This window comes from Arachis duranensis, chromosome 10 (genome assembly GCF_000817695.3).
Source record: "Arachis duranensis cultivar V14167 chromosome 10, aradu.V14167.gnm2.J7QH, whole genome shotgun sequence".
Classification (NCBI taxonomy): Eukaryota; Viridiplantae; Streptophyta; class Magnoliopsida; order Fabales; family Fabaceae; genus Arachis; species Arachis duranensis.
In genome coordinates, this window is record NC_029781.3 from 22,639,790 (window position 1) to 22,657,893 (window position 18,104).

Sequence of the window (18,104 nt, forward strand, 5' to 3'; positions counted from 1 at the left end):
TGATCAGCCTTATCCTCATCTGCACGAGTCTCATCAATTGTATCTTCACCTACACAAGTCTTATCAACCATCTCGTCATTCTCCTCTTCATCATCCTCAGACATAGGAATTCATGTTGAGGTTTGGCAACATCCAATCCCCCGACGAACACTCCTAATTGAATCAATAGAAATTATCAACCTAGAGTGCTCAGAATAAGATTGTGGTGGACACCTCGTATCCAAAGATAATCATCCAGGAATAACTTGAGGCATTGGTACCTGTAAGGGATCCTGGGTAGAGAATAAATCATTCACCCATTAAGATGACTCTGAACCTTGAATCCAACCAATAATGTATCTATATTGTTTCATATCTTGTGCCACTATACCTAGTAGTTTTGACAATGAATACTGCGGTAACTATGTCAGTATTTATTCCTTAGGCATGGTGGAGGACTAAAAGTATGGCTGTATGAAAGGTTGGGTGGAAGGTTGTGCATATTCCTGTATGTATTGTGGGTATGGTTGTGAGTATGATGGTATAACAGGTTTGATGAAAGGTTGTACATAATCCTCTGAGTATGGTGGGTATGGATATTGTAGTGGGTATGAATATAGTGGTGGATAGGTTATTGCTGTGATAATAGGTGTATGTATGTTGGGTACGGATATGGTCAGTATGCATATGGCGATGGATATGGTGGTTGTTGTTACTGTGGTGGTTGTTCTTGCTGAGGCAGTTGTTATGTCCGTGGTAGTTAATAGAGTTGTTGTCGTGGTGGTTGCTCTTGCTATAGTGGTTAGTCTTACTCAGCACGCGCGGAGAACCGCAGGTGATCATCGAACTTACCAATGGACCAGTCCATGTATTGTCGAATGGTTGATAATTGTCGACAAGTTGACCTGTCAAGACGCGTACAAAACTATTATTTTCTTAGACCCATCAACACTATGTTATAGAACACTCCAAGTTTTACAGCTTCTCTTGGTGGGTCTTGATAAAAGCCAAACAGTCTTTTAACCTTATCAGTCAGATGCCACTCCACAACCTCAAAGCATATTAGAGGCACAGTTGCACTTTAGAGATCTGCGCTATCATTCATCATAAGTGGAATAAGATAAGGCACAATTCGGTTGGGACTGTATACTTTCCACACAAACTATAAAAACACATCGAATGCTCAATGGTGTAAATATGCAATCATCAATTTAATTCAATATAAGTAAAAGTACAAATGTCAAAATACATACTTCGTCTGGAGAAAGATCATCCAACCTTCTTCTAACGTCAAAGGTTGTCCAATTTTTAGAAAGTACATATGATGCTCATATCAGAAAGTACATACTATATAAAAAATAATTAAATCAACATCTTATGTAAATTTTACTTGCAAGCAAGTAGAAAGATGGCATTCATCAGCAGAGGCCCTATTAGCGACGTTTGTATCCAGGCCCACACAAGGAGCAAAGCCCGAGGACTATCCATATTCTTGCAATCATACCTTGATGCCCAATATAATGAGCGATACATGTGTATAAGGCATGTAGAACCCCAACTAAATTTATTTATCTGAGAAAACTCACAAAGCAATAGCAAATGCTTCCAGTGCACAATGATTCTAGAGTTATCACTAAATAATGTCTACCAAATAGAAATATTTTGTGATATTTCACATAAATTTTCATACTCTGTCAGTCAATCAAATGTTGACGCCCTTTAGGGTGCAGAACCATGATGCTTAATTTTGCTTCCTCGATGGTTGTTTGGCCTAGGAGCAATACCAAATTGGTTCATGCACTCGTTTTCTGACCCACTTGTATTGTGATAAATTAATCTAATCACTGAAAAAACTATGAGCTCAAAGTCTGAAAATCATCGCGACGTCATCCAAAGTAATTGTGCACTCGCCGTGTGAAAGATGAAACGTGTGTGCCTCAGGATGCCACCTTTCAACTAATGCATCTATAGTTGAATTGTGAGACATGGTCCTCCAAAGCTGAGATATATTTTGTCTCTCTCAATTATTTCTCCATCCTGACGTCATATGAGTCTATTTGGTGTAAGTGTCTGTTGTGCAAATTTTTTGAACCTTGAAAACAAAAATCATAATTAATAGTGAATAACTAAAACCAGTTAATAACTACTATTACCAATAAAATAAATTAATACTCATTTTAGTAACAATTATAATTAATAATTACTAAATTACTACAAATTCTAATAGTTGATAATTACTAAGTTAATTATTTATTACTAACTACTATTGTAAACACAAAAATTACTTACATATACAAGATGTCGTTTTTTTTGAACTCTACAATAAAAAACACATAGTAACAATTAATAATAACTATATCACATGTACCAGTGATTAATCTTTTATAATCAATATTTAAAAACATATATTTAAAATTAACAACAGTTCTGTTTTTTCAAACATAACAATTAAAAATTATACTATTTATTAACAAATATTGAAAGTGTTATTTAATAACAAATATTTGATAATAAAACTAAACTATCATGTGCTAATAAACCATAAAATTGTTATTTTTTAATTAAATATTTAAATGAAGAATAATTTATTAAAAATATATCCTAAGCATTAATAATTATTTTATTTTTCTTTTTTTAAATCTAAATAAAACTAAAATTAATAAAAATATATGCTAAAGATTAATAATATTAATTCTTTTTTAATAAATAATTATGATTCAAGACAAAATCCTAAAAATATATACTAAAAATTAATAATAATGCAGTTTTATTATTAAATATTTCAAACAAAAGTAAAATAACTAAAAATATAAATTAATAATAATCAAGGCTAATATCTTTTAATAAATTAATATGTACTAACAACTATTAAATAAATAATTTTGTTTTTGAAAAAAATTATTTAAAAAAACTAAAATCATTAAAAAATTTGTTCTAATAATTAATTAATAATATACACTAACAATAACTAATTCGCACTAACACTAGCACTACTACTACAGCTACAACAATAAAATCATATTTTTAACTAGTCCTTTTTAATTAACAATTAATTTATTTAGAACTAATCAACAAGAAAATAATATTAAAAATTTATACTTTTTTGTACTACTTTTAGCTTAAAAAATTAAATAACAATAACAAAAAATAAAATAAAATACTCATCTATATATTTTAAGGAGTATTCGAGTGCACCAATCTCCTCTCTGTCACCATTTTGTTTATGCTGGTAGAATTAAGGAGTTGAGAGTGATGTTAGAGAAAATTTGAGAGAATAGAGAACTAACAAGAAGAAAAAATGACGAAGACGGGTTCGATCCTAGCTAAGTTCACGTAAAGGAGGAAGAGAGAGAATGCCATGTGTCACCCATGCAGAATAAAATGTCACTAACATTTTTTAGTTAATTTTGTTGACGTTTTCATTGTGTTAATGGCCGCCTCCCCTAATGGCGTTAAACATGTCGGTTGGCTCGGTTTGATGATATACACCCGTTAAGGCCCAATATTAAAAAAAGAAATTCCAACTTCTAGTCAATTTCTTTTGAGTTTATCTTTAAATCAAACATTTCATTGTCACCACTCTCCTCCACCCATGCTTAACGACAAAACCAAACCAATTTCAATTTGACCTCCATCCAACACCCACCACTTGCCACTACCGCCATCACTGTTACTACCGCCAACCTCAACCGTTATTATCCTTTGACCCACAATCCAACCCCCTCCTCGCCACCATTAACATCATCACCTTTACAACTTATCATCACTGCCTCCAACACCAATCATCCCTCTCACTCCACTGTCATGCACCAACATCATCACTCTCGTCACCTTAACTACAACCAGCTTCAACCCTAATCACTAGTACAATCTCAACTTTTTTCATCACTACTACCAACAATTCTCCATAACCAACAAACAAACATCAATAACAATCATATAATAATCATTGCCGTCAAGAAGAACAACATTCATGATTTTTTTTCAAATAAAGAGAGAAAAACACAAATCGAGCATAGGCGTTGAGGGAGAGAGAGATTAAGAAGGAGGAAGAGAAAAGTATAGTGTAACTAGGGGTGGAAAAAGGCCAGGTGACCTGTCAAGGGCTTGCAGTCTGGCCTGTTATAAAATAGGCACAGGCACAGGCTCTTTTAAAAGTCTTAATACGTTAATAGGTCAGACCCAAGCTCACTAATTAGTCTTATTTTCTACCTGTGCCTATTAAAATATAATTAAATATATAAATAATTATTTATTATTAACAAAATTATGAGATATTTTAAATTTATTATATTTTGTTATGAATATTTTTCTATATTTTAAATACGTTAAAAGTTTAAAATTTTTATAAATAATATTTTTATTTTTGTAAAAAAAGAAATTATTAGGCCTTTAACAGGCTTCAGGGCAAGTCAGGCTGAATAACAGGTCAGGCCTAATACTTTATAAAATGCCTATAACAGGCTACAGGTCAGGCTCATGCTAATTAACTATATGACAGATCAGGCCTGCTAAGAGTAAAGTCTGGCCTGACCTGGCCTATTTTCACCCCTAAGTGCAACCAGGAATGGAGAAAGTGGGTGGAGAAAGAAGTATGATTATGGTATTGTTGTTATCGTCAGTAAGAAAGTGAAAGTGATGGTTAAGGTAGGTATTAAAGAGGTGAAGTGAATGGTGGCTGAAAATGTGACGAGGGAAAATGAAGGGTGAGGTAATGTTAAAAAAGAGATGATGATATTGAAGAATGACTTCAAGTGCTGGAGAATAATAGAGAGAAAATGAGAAAGAATTTGTGGAAGGCGATAATAATGGTTATATGAGTGGTAATTTGGAAAAGAAATTGTGTTAACTATTTTGACCATCCAAAAATCGAACAAAAGGATTAAGTATTGAAACTATTTTAAGCTTTTGAGATAAAATTAAATCAAATTAAACATTAAATACATTCTTAAAATTTTTCCAAGACTTTTGATATAAAAAAATATTTTAACAAATTTGGATGAGCATTTAAATATAAACTCTCTATTATAGATATTTTTAAAAAATAAAATATATAACAAAATATTAATGCGTTATAAGTAAAATATAGAAAAAACTTTTTTTTAAGAAAATGACTTGTTATTAGAGATAATAAATAAGTAGTAGGTTATGAATTTTAATTTTTTTTTTGTTTTTCTATCAAAAAATTTATTTAGCTTATTTTTATTTATTTTTTTTAAAAAAAAGGTTAATCTAATTAGCAAGTTAATCTTTTAAGTTTGACAATATTAAGGAATGTGAAACCTCTAGTTAGTTATTTAAAAATAAATAATTATTATAGTGCCTAAAAGATGATGCTTAACTTGTTAAAAATATTAAAAATTAATATTTAATTCAAAAATTATAAAAGTAAATAATTTTTAAATATTTAAATTTGTTACAAAAAATAAATTAGACAAAAATTAAACACCAAATAATAAACATCATATAATTATCTTAAAAGTAAGCCAACAAACATTAAAAAATAGTATAAATATAATTCTAATAGAAAAAAAATATAACGGCTTGTTAAAAAAATAAAACCTGAAAGGCTAAAACTCTCAGTTTTTGGAGCTTTGGTCTGGATTCATTCTTGACTTTTGTAATGTTTTGGGTAATAGATGGTTTTAAATAGTTGGTATTGCTCCAATTTTCATTGGATTTAAGAAAGATAAAATAAATAATAAAGATACAGTTGTGTTGAATTTATACAGTTGTGTTGAATTTAATTGCTGAGACCCTGTCCCTGATCCAAAAATGAGAGCTAAGGCCCAAGTCAATTTCATAGCAAAGTTCTTTATTTTGAGTCTTAATCAATGTCTATGATGTTATGTAAACTGTAAAGATTCTTGGTCTAAAAAGAGAAAACTGTAAAGATCCTAAATCTTATTTTCTACCCACAACCAAGAAATTTAAAATGAACCTTTTTTCAAATTAATAATGGATTTTTATATGGCAACGGTAAACTATTAAATGGAGTTTCGATCCGCGACGGATTATTCTTCGGCCTGTTAAATTGTGGAATACCATGGGTAACCAATAAAAAAAAATAGTTACACTATGGGTCAAGTTACTAAACATGGGCATTTTTCAAATTAACTTTTGACCTCTTTTTATAGTTTAGCCAACCAAAACTTATTTGTGATTTTGATTCCGAAATAGGCAAAACACTCTTGCACACACAGCACATCATAAGAACACATCTTCCTCCTTATTACTCTTCTAACCGCGCATCTAATAACTATAATAACTACCAATTTATTGGAACAACACAAAAAAAGAACAAAAGTTCACGATGCATGCTCTACCTAACTATCGATTGATCCATTGACCAATCAATCATAATTGATTTGATTTGATTTAATTTAATTTGATTCGATTCGATGGGCGAGTGGACTACTAAAGCAGAGGATTTGTATGCATGGAGGGTGATGTTAAACTGGTTGGACTTCTTCTTCCAAATGTTTTATGGGATAATTGAAGGAGTCTTTGCCCAATACTCATTACTCTCTTTCTCCCCTTCTCATCATCATTGTCATATGCCTCATCCTCCCAACACCATTCACCAGACATCTCTTCGTTTCACAAACCATCGTAGCCATTATCATCATGTCTCTCTGCCTCTTCAAAGGCTTACGGTAAATATTTGTTTAGGATCATACAATAGTACATAGATAATTTTAATGAAAAGTGCATGTTATTCTTTTTACAAAGAAAAGTAAAATACCATGCACAATGCATATTCTTTTACAATTTAGTTATAATCTTCACCCATTTTTTGTGATAATTATACTATGTACTAAAGAAATTGTCATTTGTTTATATCATCATCACTTATGCGGTGTTTTTTGTCTATTGAAATATAGACATGACTCAAAATATAGTATTTTTGTTTTCAAATGATGGACTTGCCTCAATGCTTTTGTTTTGTTTCCTTTCAACTTTTTTGAAGCCAAAAGAAATCTTATATGCCCACCAAAATTCAGCCATCAATTTAGTCACTATATATTTGTATATATAAATATATGTGTATTTAACTAATTTTGTTTTGTATATACAAGTATTCTTTTTGGAAATTTTGATGGGTTTATCAAATTTTATTGTACACCATCTATCTGACCAACTTAAGACTAAAAATTTTGAACTCATATAACCATATAACCAATGAAAATCTCTTAATAAAAAATATATTGAGACCAAACTCAAAAGAAAAAAGAGTATATCTACCTATATATACAAATTAAGGAGCCAACATATGAATTATTTCACAAATTCTTGTTAATTTCATGTTTTTATTGAACATTTTGAATGATGTCACCAAATGCATTATATTATTGCAGGTAGTGCTTGACTTGGATGAAACATTAGTATGCGCATATGAGAGGTCAAGTTTGTCACCTGAAATACGTACTAAAGCAATTAAGGCTGGTTTGAATTGTTTTGATCTGGAATGTATATGTTCCGAAAAGGTGTGTTACTTAATTATCATAGAAAAAGTATAGGTAACTAATAACATTCTTGAACAATGTGTGAACAATGTGAATTAATAGGGTTAAAAGAGTAAATTTAATGAGTAGCATTAAATTAGGGTGTAGTGTACTTGTATTTAATTGGTGGTTGTTCATGTTGTTTAAGATAATCATTGTCCCCTAGCACTCCCCATTATAATAAATATTACGTAGATTTTTTTCGGTTATCTATGTCTGTTTTACATGTTTTCTCAAAATAGACGTAGATAATAAAAAAATTTAATAATATTACTGTCTAGATATTTGTATTTGATTTCTTCGCCTAGATTTAAAGTATTTCTTTTATAATTATGTATTGATATGGAAGGTTTTTATTTTCCCTTTTTTTTGTTTTGGCAAGGAAGTGGAAGGAAAATCAATAATTAGTTATGTTACGGTGTTTGAGCGCCCTGGGCTAAAAGAATTCTTAAGGCAATTGAGTGAATTTGCTGACATGGTGCTATTTACTGCTGGTCTTGAAGGTTTGCTTCAAAGAGTACCAATTTTCTCAACTTATCTATCTTTGCTTTTATTTCAATTCTTTAATTTTTTGTTTTTTAATTCATATTTATCTATCAAATTATCAATGCTCAGTTGTTCACATACGTTAAGGAGAAACACTAATAATAAAATGAAACCAGTTAATAACGTTACAAAAATATGGTGTTGTGAAATAAAAATGTTATGTATACATTAAAAAATAAGTTGTTAAATTAGTTATCGTATATTTATAAATAAATATTTAAATATTTTTAATATATATTGTATATCTCAACATATATTTTATATGAATGGCTAATTTTAAAATTGATTTTTTATATACACATGACAATTTTAAAAAATATGCAAGAACTTGAAATTTTACTTTGCTACTTTAAATATAAAATGTCTATTTCAAACAAGTTTCACTTTTTAAGAATTTGTAAAGAGAATGCAATCAAAACTTAACAAGTTATAATCACATTTTCGTAACATAATAAAAGTTATGCCAATTATGTACCAAACTTTATTTTAAATACCTGTATAAATTTCTGTGTAGGTTATGCTAGTCCAGTTACTGATAGAATAGACAAAGAAAATCGATTCCGTTTACGACTTTATCGCTCCTCAACTACCAACACGTAAGTAATTATTTCTTGAAGATATTTTTGTTAATTAAATTCAACGAAGTTAGTCTAAAATAACAAAAATCAATTATGCTTAGTATTATTACAATTCTTATTATCTAACTTAATTGAACTTAAGTCATATTAGATGTATAAAATTACTCATTTTAATTAAAATGTTTGTTGAATTCAAATATCAATCACTCTAAAATTCAATTAACATGTTTCAATTTGCTATCGGAAGCCATTATGTAAATACTGCTTATTACAGGGAATATAAGGAACACGTGAAAGATCTTAGCAGCATAACAAATGATCTATGCCGCATTGTTATTGTAGACAACAATCCTTTTAGCTTTTTGTTGCAACCAGAAAATGGAATTCCATGCATCTCATTTTCTATTGGGAAACCGCATGACACACAAGTAAATACATTTTTTTTATGTTTTCATTCTTTTTTTATATTTTGCATATAAAAAACATGAACTACTGACAAATAAATCTCTAATCTTTTATCTCAAAAATAATTAAGTCTCTTATCAAATTCAATCATAAATAAGTCTTTGATTTTTGTAAATGATAAATACATAGGTCTCTCCGTATTGAATTCAAATCTTTGTTAAAAAAACTTACATGTTTCCGGATTACAAAAATTAGGAATTTACTTTATATTTTAATTTGACGAGGAGTTTATTTATCTTTGTGCTAAAAATTCAGAAATTTATTTATCTTTTTTTCTTTAAAAAGAACACATACACACTATAACAGAGATGAAGAAGAAATGAAACAATAAAAGTAATAGATTCTGCTTTCTATTTTCACAATATGTATAAATTTTGAAAAATTAAAATACAAATGAAGCCATTGTTCTTTAATTTCTTACCATCTTTTCCTGTCTTTATTTTTGCATGATCACAGCTTGTAGATGTGATTCTTCCACTTCTCAAGTACCTATCTTACCAAAAAGATGTTAGAGATGTGCTCCGTGAAAAGTATAAGATGCCTGAATGGTTTCAACAACAAGGAATTCTAACTTACAGTTGAGTTTATAGGCTTTTTTAGTTACCAATCTGTCACTTTTTTTCAAAATTTATTATCAAAACATCACCCTTTTTATAACTAATTGTCCAGATGCTACCTTTTTATTATAATGACAAATGATTTGTTATTTCATTTTTTATTATGATTGTTTACAGTAATATACAAAAGGTGGTGTTTAATAATTAGTTTAAAAAGAATGACATTTTGATAATAAATTAAAAAAAAAGACACATTAGTAACAAAGTCGAGTTTACAAGACTGAAATTGCTTGCAGTCTCTTCATTATTTTTCTCTGTAAATTCTCTGTTTATTGACAAGTTAGATTTTTCTTTTTCTTTTTGTATTTATAGAGTTTGGTATGATTTTAATGAAGAAAGAATATAGCTTTGTGAATATGAAACAGAAAAAAAAATGATTTGATATTGATCTAAATGTATCTTGCTTAGAAATAGAATAACAAAATTCATTACCATTAACATAATTTCTCTAACTTAATACCTAACTTTGCCTCTTATAACTGGATTTTGTTCTTTTGCTCACTATTATCTCTATCATGTATGTCACCAACAATTTGTTTCTAGATTTTCTAGATGTTTTAAATAAATTCAATTCAAATCCTTCTTTTGTAGTCTCTCATACTGTTATATTTTTGTAAAACATTAACTTCACACATTTTCCATAATTTCTTCAATGTGTTGTTTAAAACTAAGAAAAAGTATAAGTAGACAATGAAAATACTAAATAATCTGAACAATGGATATATCGGATGTTTAATTCACTAGGTGTGCACATGGTTATCATAATATTAAGATTTAGGTAGATAATTTGAGGGTGTAGTGTATTTTAATTTTATTGGGCCAATTTTAGAGCTTATTGTTCATATTGTTCACAAAAACTATTGTCTACCTAGCACAGTTCACTAACTAATAACTAAATATTTCCTTGCTAACCAAATTTTGTTAGCAAGGGACCAATGCTATGTTATAAGTTTTAGAATTCTAAATTAAAGAAAGAATGATACATTGGCTAAAAAGATTGTTAACACAATCATGTTAAGCCACCAATTAGTTACTAAATAGGATGTACATTTAATGTTCACAAAAAAATTAATTATTCTACTATAAAAATATTTAATTATTATTTGATATCAAATTTGATTATTCTACTATATTAGATTTAGTTATGCTAGTGGTTGATTATTTTGTTGAAAAAAATATGTGAAATAACATATTTAAATATATACAAGTACATTATGACTAATTTAGTGGTTAAATTTTATCATTTACAAAATATTTTTGTTAGTCGCATGAATAAATATACCGTTAGAAGGTTTTTACTTTGTAGTCTCTGTCACTAGCATCAAATTATTATGTATCACCTAGTAATTAATCATGTTGTACACAAAGTAGTAATTAGTCCATATTCAATGAGATGTAATCTCTAAAATTAATATTTTGACAATAATAGATTTTTAAGTATGTGTTTCAACTCAAGATTGTGAGTTCAAGTTGATTAGGGTATCTTCTTTTTTTGCTATGGAAATTTTGTTGTATAGTTTGTCTTTTTAAAAATGATATGCTTGACTTCTAGATTGAAAGAGTTATACATCGGTCATCGAACAAAAGAGAGTATTGATATTAGCAAAAGATACTCCGACACTTAAGTTAGTGTTTGAAGTATTCTCTTTTAAATTAATAGGTTGAATTTAAGAATATACCTCGTTACTCCTTTTTAGTTCATTTTATAAACTAAATGAAAATATGATCGTTTATCCGTTTCGATCATGCTCTATAGAGAATAAAGTCTCATTACTGTTTTTCATCATTTATTACTTATCCATTTCAATATCCAAATTATAACGGATAGATCATAGCCCCAAACTTGATTTTTGCATATCTTTTGAGTAAAGCAGGTTGAGCTTAATAAATTGGATTATAACTCAGTTGTTAAAGGATGGAGCGCCCAAGATTAACATGATTTATGAAAAGCAAAGTTTTTAGAAAAAGACAAATAATATTTAAATATAATTTTTGAAAGCAAATTGAAAATACTTTCATTTATGACTTACTTTACCTTTACAAATACTTATGAATTTTAAATCGTTTATCTAGTGTGATAAAAGTAGTTTCTTGTTTATGATTATAGAAGTGAACAATTACCATTATTAATTATTTAAATAAAAGAAAACTAACAGGAAGTTAAAATTTATGATATATTTACTATGTGTTGTATTGGAAAGTCATTTTTCTGCAAGTAAAAAGGAATTGAGGAGAAGATGAGTAAGAGAAATTAGTAATCACTTCTCTAGTTTTGCATTTTTCTTTTTTTTTTGGTCTTATAGCTATCTGCAAAAATTCACCATGAAAAGAAAAGTCACTGTTAAGGTAAGAGAGTATAGATGCAATAGATAAGTCACGAGGTGTGAGGTCCAGTTAGAAAGGAAAAATAGAGTTGTTTTCATGTGACCGAGATGAATGAGTGTTTCACAAAAGAAATGATTTTGGGTTTTTGTTTTAACTATCAATCGCGTTACTCAGGAACCTAGAGTAAAATTTTTGTTTAAAGAGTTTGAATGTGCAGTTTTAAAACAATTAAATTGTGTGTCGTTGCAATTGCATCCAAATGGGTGAGCATTTCTAAAAAGTTTTAAGGTTTTGGTGGAGGTTTTGGAGATAGAACCTTCTATTACGGTCTTCTTTTCGCTATTCAGGCGAAGGGGTTTGAAAAGGTGTGTGGGTGAACCTAATAGTAGTCCAAGTTAGATAGTGTTTGGTTTATAGAAATCATCATTTAAAAATTTTAAAGAAATCTTTTTAAAAGTCAGATCAGTAGAGGAGGAGTATCTATTTTATATGGACGAAAATATTGTTGAAAAATTCCCTTTGTATTGGTGTTCTAAACCTTAACAAATCTTGGGACTGGAGGTGATCAGTGAGCTAGATGAAAAAGTGTTGGAGTTTTTGGTCGAACAAAATTTCATCCAAAAAATTGATACCAATAACAAAACTTCTTTGTTGGGAAGAGAATAAGGGTGTTGTAGTGATATACCTAAAGAAGTATTTTAGTTATGGCTCTAAGTTCAATATAAAATTTATTTTGTAATTTTCATTCTTGGTGACTGATTGTAGATGAAAACCATCAAGTATTACTACTATAAGTTTAAGAGCTCGTATTAGAAGAAAGAATGCTGAAAAAGAGGGTTCAACCACTAATGCTGATAAAGGTGATGGTGGAACATAAGTTGTTCAGAGTATGCCAAAGAGGAAACCAATCATTATTAAAAAGAGGAAAACAAAAATGATTATCGAGACCAGCAAGATGGATGATGTAATAAAATTAAAAGAAAAAAGAAAAGCAATGCCTTTAGAAGAGTTAACTGCATTTGTTGAAAACCAAAAAAAGTTTCATAGTTTTAGTGACGAGGGTGATACATCATCAATGTGGGTGGAAAGGTTTCCTTATATGGTGATTTCTAACGAATATGGGCAATCTGCTAGTGATGTTTTTTTTTATTAACAATATTAGTGATGTAGGGATTGATCAATTTCTCCAAATAAGCTTTGTCTTTAATAAGATTTGTAAAATTGTTTATGAAAATATTTTTGATGTCGATGATAGGTGCTTGTCTAATGAGCATAGGGCACAGCTGAGAGATAACTTACAAAAAAGAGAAAAAAGACAATGAAAAATATGATAAAGTGGTGAAGGAGCTCGAAGTGAAAGAAAATGAACTATTATCAGGACTTAGAAATAGTGAAAAAATGTCGTATAACAGATGCCAAGAAGAAGAACAAATTGCTAGAGAAAAAGTTGAAGAAGATTGAAGAAGAAAAGAGTAGCTTAGAGCACCAAGTTATAGAGGTAATAATTAAGCTAAAGAATCTAGAGAGTCTAAAAGAACTGAATGTCTGGACACGTTTATAGAAGGGTTTGATTGAGTTGTTCTTCAAGCCAAATTCCTGGCTCTAGAAAATGATTTCTCAAAGATGAATCCTTCCAAAATTGTGGTCGAAAATGAAGTTGTTGGCCATGACTTGCATATGAAAGAGAGAATGTAACTGTCAAGTAGGTATGAACTGCTATGTTTTGTGGCTTAAGTTTTATACTAAAAAATTGATGAGCTGATTAAATTATTTCAAACTATAGTTTTATGTAAGTAGTGGTTGCAAAGATATATCTCGATTTGTTAGCCAATGCACAATCGGTTTGAACAGTTTGAATGTAATCTAATCCTTAAGTCGGGTTGATATTTTGAATAGAGTCTGCTGACATATAAGTCGGTTAGTTATAATTAACATATTCCAAATCATAAGTTCATGTGTTATCTAACTTGCAAAATTTGTCAGTTTGATATGTTAATTATTGCATTGAATTTGATAAAGTAAAATAATAACAAAATAACAATGATAATTGGGCTAAATGAAAATGCATTAGGTAACCTTCAATTTGAAGGTGCAGATAGGATGCCTCGTTAAACTTCTCTAGGCAAAACCCAATTTGGGATAAAACCATAGTAGTAGAAAAAAAACGCATTCATGTGCCTATTTTAACTGTAATACAACTTTAAAGATGAAATATTCCAAGTGTTAGGTAAATTTTTACCATTTAATGTTTGCAATGTGTAAGCACCATTTCCAAGTAAATCAGTTATTTGATATGGTCCTTCCCATTTTGCTACTAATTTTCCATGAGAAGGAGGTTGTCGGGGATCTTCAGTTCTTCTTAAAATGAGGTCACCAACGTTAAATGCACGAGGCTGAACTTTAGTATTATACCGCCAAGATATTTTTAGTTTCATAGCTTGGTGCTTAATAAGTGTCGAGTTACGAAGTTCCTTTACGACATCTAACTCCATGAGTCTAACTTGCATGTTCTGATCATCAGAGGTTAATTGCGTACACAAAAAGGCTTGAGAAACTTTCAATGAAATCATCACATTGCTCCCATTAGTCGCATATACTACATGAAATGGTATTTTCCTAGTTGTTGATTGAATGGTAATTTTGTATCCCCATAGTAGTTCAGGTATAAGGTCAGCCCATAAACCTTTAGCATCATCAAGCTTCTTCCTTAAAGCATGGAGAATAAATTTATTTGCATCTTCAGCTAGTCCATTCATTTGGGGATGTTCTACTCAAGAAAAATGTTGTTGAATCTTAAAGTTGTGTAAAAAGGTAACAAAGTTATTATTAATAAATTGTATACCATTATGGGTAATAATATGTTGTGGAATACCAAACATACAAATGATGTTCTTCCAAACAAAAGAAATGACTTTGTCAGAAGTAATTTTAGCTATTCATTGAGCTTCATTCCATTTTGAAACGTAATCTATTGCTATACGGAGGAATTTAACCTGGCCAGAAGTCAAAGAAAATAATCCTAAAATATCTAGCCCCCATTTATGGGATGACCAGCTTACATTAGTGGAATATAATAACTCAGCAGGAGTATGAACTATAGTTCTGTGTTTTTGACAATTATCACAAAATCTTACTTTGTCTTTGCAGTCATGTTGTAAAGTCTGCCAAAAGAAACATGTTTTCAAAATTTTTGAGGCTAAACTCCAACCTCCTATATGACTATCACAGACACCTTCATGTACCAGCAAGTACTAAATTTGCTTATGAAGAATTCAAGTATTTTAAAAGAGGATGTGAGAACTTTTTCCTGTAAAGGTCAGTATCAAGTAATGTGAAGAAACTAGCTTGTTTTTTAAATTTTCTTGAATCAGAAACATCGGATGGAACTTTTCCAATTTGTAAGTAAGAGATATATGGAGATTTCTAATATGATGCTTGAGACATACTTAATACAAGGGTCAGATGTACACTAGGCATAGTTAGTGTAGATGGTAACAAGGATGCATGAGAATGTGGTCTAGTTGTAGCTAACTTAGATAAAATATTAGCTCGGCTGTTCTATTCTCTTGGTATATGTTGAATGTCAAAATTTTCAAAATGTGAAATGATATTTTGAACAATAGCCAAATACTTTTCTAATAAAGGATCCTTAACTAGGAAAAAATTATTTAATTACTTAATGACCAACCATAAGGAATCATAGTAAACAATGATGTGTCGAACTTGAAAATTTCGAGCTAATCATAATCCATTCGAGAGTGCTTCATACTCGAACCGATTAATGCTTGCTTTAAATAAAAATTGTAGGGAATGTTTTAGTACAATACCTGTCCATCCTCTAAAAGAACACTAGCTCCACATCCTTGAGGATTAGAGGCCCTATTTACATATATTGTCCATGTGGGAAATAAATCTTTAGTGTATAAAATTGTAAATTCTACAATGTAATCAGCTAAATGTTGAGATTTTAGTGATCTTCTAGATTGGTATTTGATATCAAACTCTAATAACTCAATGGACACTTAATAAGTTGGCATGGTGTAGAGGTTGTCTGGTACGGACAATGATAGTATGACTTTGGAAATAGGGTCGCAAGAGCCGAATACACAAGAGTCAAAGCAAGCTTCTCGAGCTTTGGATAGCAAAGCTTAGCATGATGAAGAGATTTGCTGACAATATATATGGGGTATTGATGCTTTTCTGTTTCTATAACAAGAGAAGAACTTACAATTGTATCAGACACAAATAAATAAACATATAAATGCTTATAGAGTTTAGTCTTATGGAAAATAGGAGGTGAGAAAAGTATACACTTAATATATTGAAAAGTTGTTTCACATGCATCATTTCACTCAAAAAAGTTTTCTTTCTTAAGGTTTGAAAAAAGTAAAATGACTTATCAGCTAAAGATTGTAAAAATCGAGATAAAGCTGCGAGTCTCCGTGTTAATCTCTGGAATTTTGCAAATAGTTTAAGGACTCTTCATGTCCTGTACTGCTTGGCATTTCTCAGGATTAAGCTCTATGTCTTGACTGGTAAGTAGAAAACTGAAAAATTTACTCCCTTGTACACCAAAGGCAAATTTTTCGAGATTCAATTGCATGCTATACTTCCTCAACTGTGAAAAGATCTCACTAAGATCAATTACATGAGAATTGCCAACCTTTATATTTGCCACTATGTCATCAACATAAACCTCAATATTACAACCTATTTGAGTGGAGAAGATTTTGTTTGTCAACTTTTGATATATAGGCGCACTTGCATTCTTTAACCAAAGGCATGACTTTATAACAAAAGTTACCATAGTAAGTAATAAAGATGATTTTATCTTGATCTTAATGATGAATTAAAATATGGTTAAAACTAGAGTAAGCATCCATAAAACTTAAAGCAACATATCCAGAGGCATTATCAACTAAATTATCAATAGAAGGTAAAGGATTCACATCCTTTAGGCAGACTTTTTTCAAATCAGAAAAATCAATACACATTGTCCATTACCATTGTGCTTCTTTACTATAGCCACAGTAGTTACCCAAGTTGTAAACTGTATTTCTTAAAGAAAGCCACCAGTTAATAGTTTTGTGTCTCCTTTAGGGAAGTTTTCCGCTTATCAATGCTCAAATTCCTTTTTTTCTTAGCTATAGATCGAACATAAATATCAATAGCCAACCTGTGATAGATTATATTTGGATCTATTCCAGGCATAGTAGCTATAATCCATGCAAATAGATCCATATTCTATCGAAGAAAGTGAATAAGCTCCGCTTTTGCTTCGTCTTGCAAGTCATGTCTAATATTAGTAAACTTAGTTAGATCTTCAATTAAAATGACTTTCTCCATGTCTTCCAGAGGAGCGGGTTTGTCATGTATCTTCGATCTAGGATCAAGCTCGGCAATCTAGGGAAGGTCCACCAAATTAAAGATTGCATAAACATGTTAAATAGGAACTCTTTGTGGATTATATGCTCAGAGGCTAGCATTATAATGGTGTCAGACTTCACGATGATCACTATGGATAGTAGCAATAGTATTTTTCCACACAAAAAACTTAACACAAAGTTGAATTGTAGAAACAATAGCACCGAACGTATTTAAAGATGGTCATCCAAAAATGATATTATAAGGGCTACAACAATCAACCACAAAAAATTGGATATCTAATATTTGAGTTAAAGGATGCTCACCTAGTGTGGTTTGTAACCGCACATACCCTAACACAGGAATACATTTTCTGTAACACCCTAATATTCAAATCCTTATGCTCGAGTCATAAGTCAATGATATTACGGTGGTACGACTCTCAGGTGGATTTTTAATATATAAACATAGGTAATTTTGAAAGGAGTATTAATCGAGAAGCCTGAAAAGAGTAGAAATAAAATCGCAAAGACGTATCACTCACGATTCGACAACGAAAAGATAAAACATGAAGCCGAAAGCGATATATGGACAAGGCATAAAGGAGATTAAGAGATAGATAACAGATAGATATATATATATATAACATAAGTAAATAGCCACTAGTCGCGACCCGCGAAGTTTAGGCCGGCTAGGGTACAGTATGAAAGTAGTTGACAACAGTA

The 18,104-nt window shown here is 30.2% G+C and overlaps 1 protein-coding gene across 1 annotated transcript; it reads left to right on the plus strand.

Annotated features, from left to right (window-relative positions):
* Nucleotides 1-6,380: 6,380 nt before the first annotated feature.
* On the plus strand, nucleotides 6,381-9,655 carry LOC107469459 (uncharacterized). Its single transcript, XM_016088831.3, has 6 exons — nucleotides 6,381-6,635; nucleotides 7,338-7,466; nucleotides 7,867-7,987; nucleotides 8,545-8,626; nucleotides 8,883-9,036; nucleotides 9,530-9,655. The coding sequence occupies exons 1-6, from the start codon at nucleotides 6,381-6,383 to the stop codon at nucleotides 9,653-9,655; spliced, it is 867 nt and encodes a 288-aa protein (XP_015944317.1).
* Nucleotides 9,656-18,104: the final 8,449 nt, after the last annotated feature.